General features: G+C 54.0%; 1 protein-coding gene across 1 annotated transcript in view; it reads left to right on the plus strand.

Moving 5' to 3' along the window:
• VOLCADRAFT_119519 (uncharacterized protein) overlaps positions 1–2451 on the plus strand; it is a gene marked incomplete at both ends in the record, with an annotated part of 13193 nt that overhangs the window by 6230 nt on the left and 4512 nt on the right. Inside the window, 5 exons of the mRNA XM_002956743.1 lie at positions 42–143; positions 913–1017; positions 1419–1487; positions 2047–2219; positions 2343–2412. Of these exons, the coding sequence (XP_002956789.1) occupies positions 42–143; positions 913–1017; positions 1419–1487; positions 2047–2219; positions 2343–2412 (519 nt within the window). The remainder of the gene's footprint in view (positions 1–41; positions 144–912; positions 1018–1418; positions 1488–2046; positions 2220–2342; positions 2413–2451) is intronic.

Raw genomic sequence — 2451 nt, forward strand, 5'->3', positions numbered from 1 at the left:
GGGGGCTACCTGTGGTGGGAGTTCATGTCGCGGCTGTTCAGCAACTGCAGCATGGCCCAGGGGCAGTTCACGGCCGAGTGCGCGGGCAAGGTGGGTTGGGGTGGAAGTCCACGGTAGTGTGGGGTGTGGTTTGTGGAGGTGAGGTGAGGTGAGGTGAGGTGGGTGTAAAATGATGATAGGAAGGAGCCCTGGAGTCCATCTGTCTGTATATCCGGCTGTTATGTAGACGTGTGTGCATCACTGTACACGCTGGAGGCACACACACACACACACACACACACACGCACACACACACACACAGACATGCATGCAAACTCAGCCAGCATCCTTTCTCTACCGCCTCACCACATTCCAATCGCCGCGGCCTAGGATTACTTCCCTTCACTCCACTTCACGTCACTGAGTGTGGGTGCTGCTAACCATGGGTGTGTCCAGGTAGAGGGGGGCAACATTATCCCCCTCACCCTCGCCCTCACCCTTGTCAGCATCAGCATTGTCAACGTTGTTATCGTCACCATTACGATCGCCATCATCATCATCACCAGCAGCAGCAGCATCGTCCGGTCAGGGACCGGGTTCCCCCTCCCTGCAGCTGATGGCTGTAGCTGTGGCACTAGTTTCCTCTCTTCTGCCGGTCAGGGGCTCGGGTCGAGGTTTCTGCGCATAAAGACGCGCGCGCGCGTGCACACATACACGCACACACTCAAACATATACATGCAGGGATTGGCGGGGGGCGGAGGGGGTTCAGGCCACTGTGTATCACACAACGTGTAAGGGATAATATCGGATAGTAGTATTGGATCTGAACGGGATTTAGGATTTTATTTTGGGGTTTGGACATTGTTTGGCCACAAAGCAATGAGCGCCTGACCCAACTGCCCGGTCCAACCGCTCAACCGCTGTTCGTACAGGTGTACGACGCCGTGGAAGCCGCTTACCAAGCCGCCAGTAAAACGAAATGGGAGGCTTGTTCAACGAACTTTACCGAGACCGACGGAATAATTCCAATACTTGAAGTACGTGCTTAGGGGCTTGTGCTCTCTTAAAGGTGGCGAGTCTGTGCTTTCTTTTCTTTCGGTTTTGTGTCTTTGGGGGATTCCCGATATTTCCGTTCCTGCGTGAGTGAGTAGTTGGGGGTTGTTTGCGGTGGTTGAAATCATAACTTCATGTGTGTGTATGTATGTAGGTATATATATAGGTATGTATGTCGTAATCAACTGAGCATTTGGTGTGTACGACTAATGCATTCATGTCTCTTCGAAGATGATGTTGACCGATAAGGGGTGTGGGTGTTCCGGTATCAGCGACCCCACCCGCGGGCTGTGAGAACAACAGCTTCTTTAACACCACCAATGTACTACCGTGTAGATGTGGCTATCGTTCGTACACTGATATTGTCGTACTGAATATGCCGCAGGAGGAGCTGATGGCGCAGTTTGGCAATAACACCACGCCGCCGATAAAGCCGGTCGTCATTGAGCCCACGGTGTGTGTGTTTGTGTGTGTATTTGTGTGTGTGTGGAGGGGGGGGAAAGGGGGTTGAGGCGGAAGGGTTTTCTTCTGGGGGGGTTGTCCGGTTACTGCCTTTCCTTTCCACAGAGCCTTCCCTCCCTCCCTCCTGACAGATTCACTGACAGACAGACAGACTTACCTTCCAGTTGACCTTTCCCTAAGCTTGCCAGCTGACGAAGCTGATGGCATTGCGGCGCATATTGCGGCGCTAAGGGGGCTCGTGTGGTCCCCCCCTAAGGGGGCTCGTGTGTGGGGGGGGTTGCACTTGTTACACACCTCTATCTGGGCAACGGGTAACGCAACCGAGGTTTCCTACACAGTGGAAAAAATGGCGTTTTCTTGTGTAACAGACATACACGCATACACACATACACGCATACACACACAACACTCCGCTTGACTTGGGGTTGGCAAATGTTCATCATCATCATCATCATCGTCATCTCGCATCCTGCGTTATCATAAAGGATCGGAGCCCTTGTAACCCCCCACCCTACTTCAACTTCCAACTACCAACTATCAACCACCACCAGATCCGTATTAACGGCGCTCAGTACCGCGGCTCCCTGAAGGCGGGTGCCGTACTGCGCGCGTTGTGCGCCGCCTTCCCAACCGGCCACGAACCTGATATCTGCAACGAGAACTGGGTCAGTGACGACGAGTGTGCTGGACCGTACGGCGAGGGGTTTATCAAATGCCGTGTCAGGTAGGAGCTGCATACATACATACATACCCCTTTTATCCTTGGCATCAGCTTCACTCATTCGTGGTTCTTCTTCCCCCCCGTACCTCCCCCCCCCATCCTTTCCCCTCTCACGCCGTCTTCCAGTGAATCCAACTCCTCGTGTATCAACACTTTCCAGGGCTATCAGTGTCTCTGTGGATCGGGATTTGCCCTGGTGAGGGGGAGGGGGGGAGGGGGGGGAGGGGGGGGAGGG

Source organism: Volvox carteri (assembly GCF_000143455.1).
Source record: "Volvox carteri f. nagariensis unplaced genomic scaffold VOLCAscaffold_65, whole genome shotgun sequence".
NCBI lineage: Eukaryota > Viridiplantae > Chlorophyta > Chlorophyceae > Chlamydomonadales > Volvocaceae > Volvox > Volvox carteri.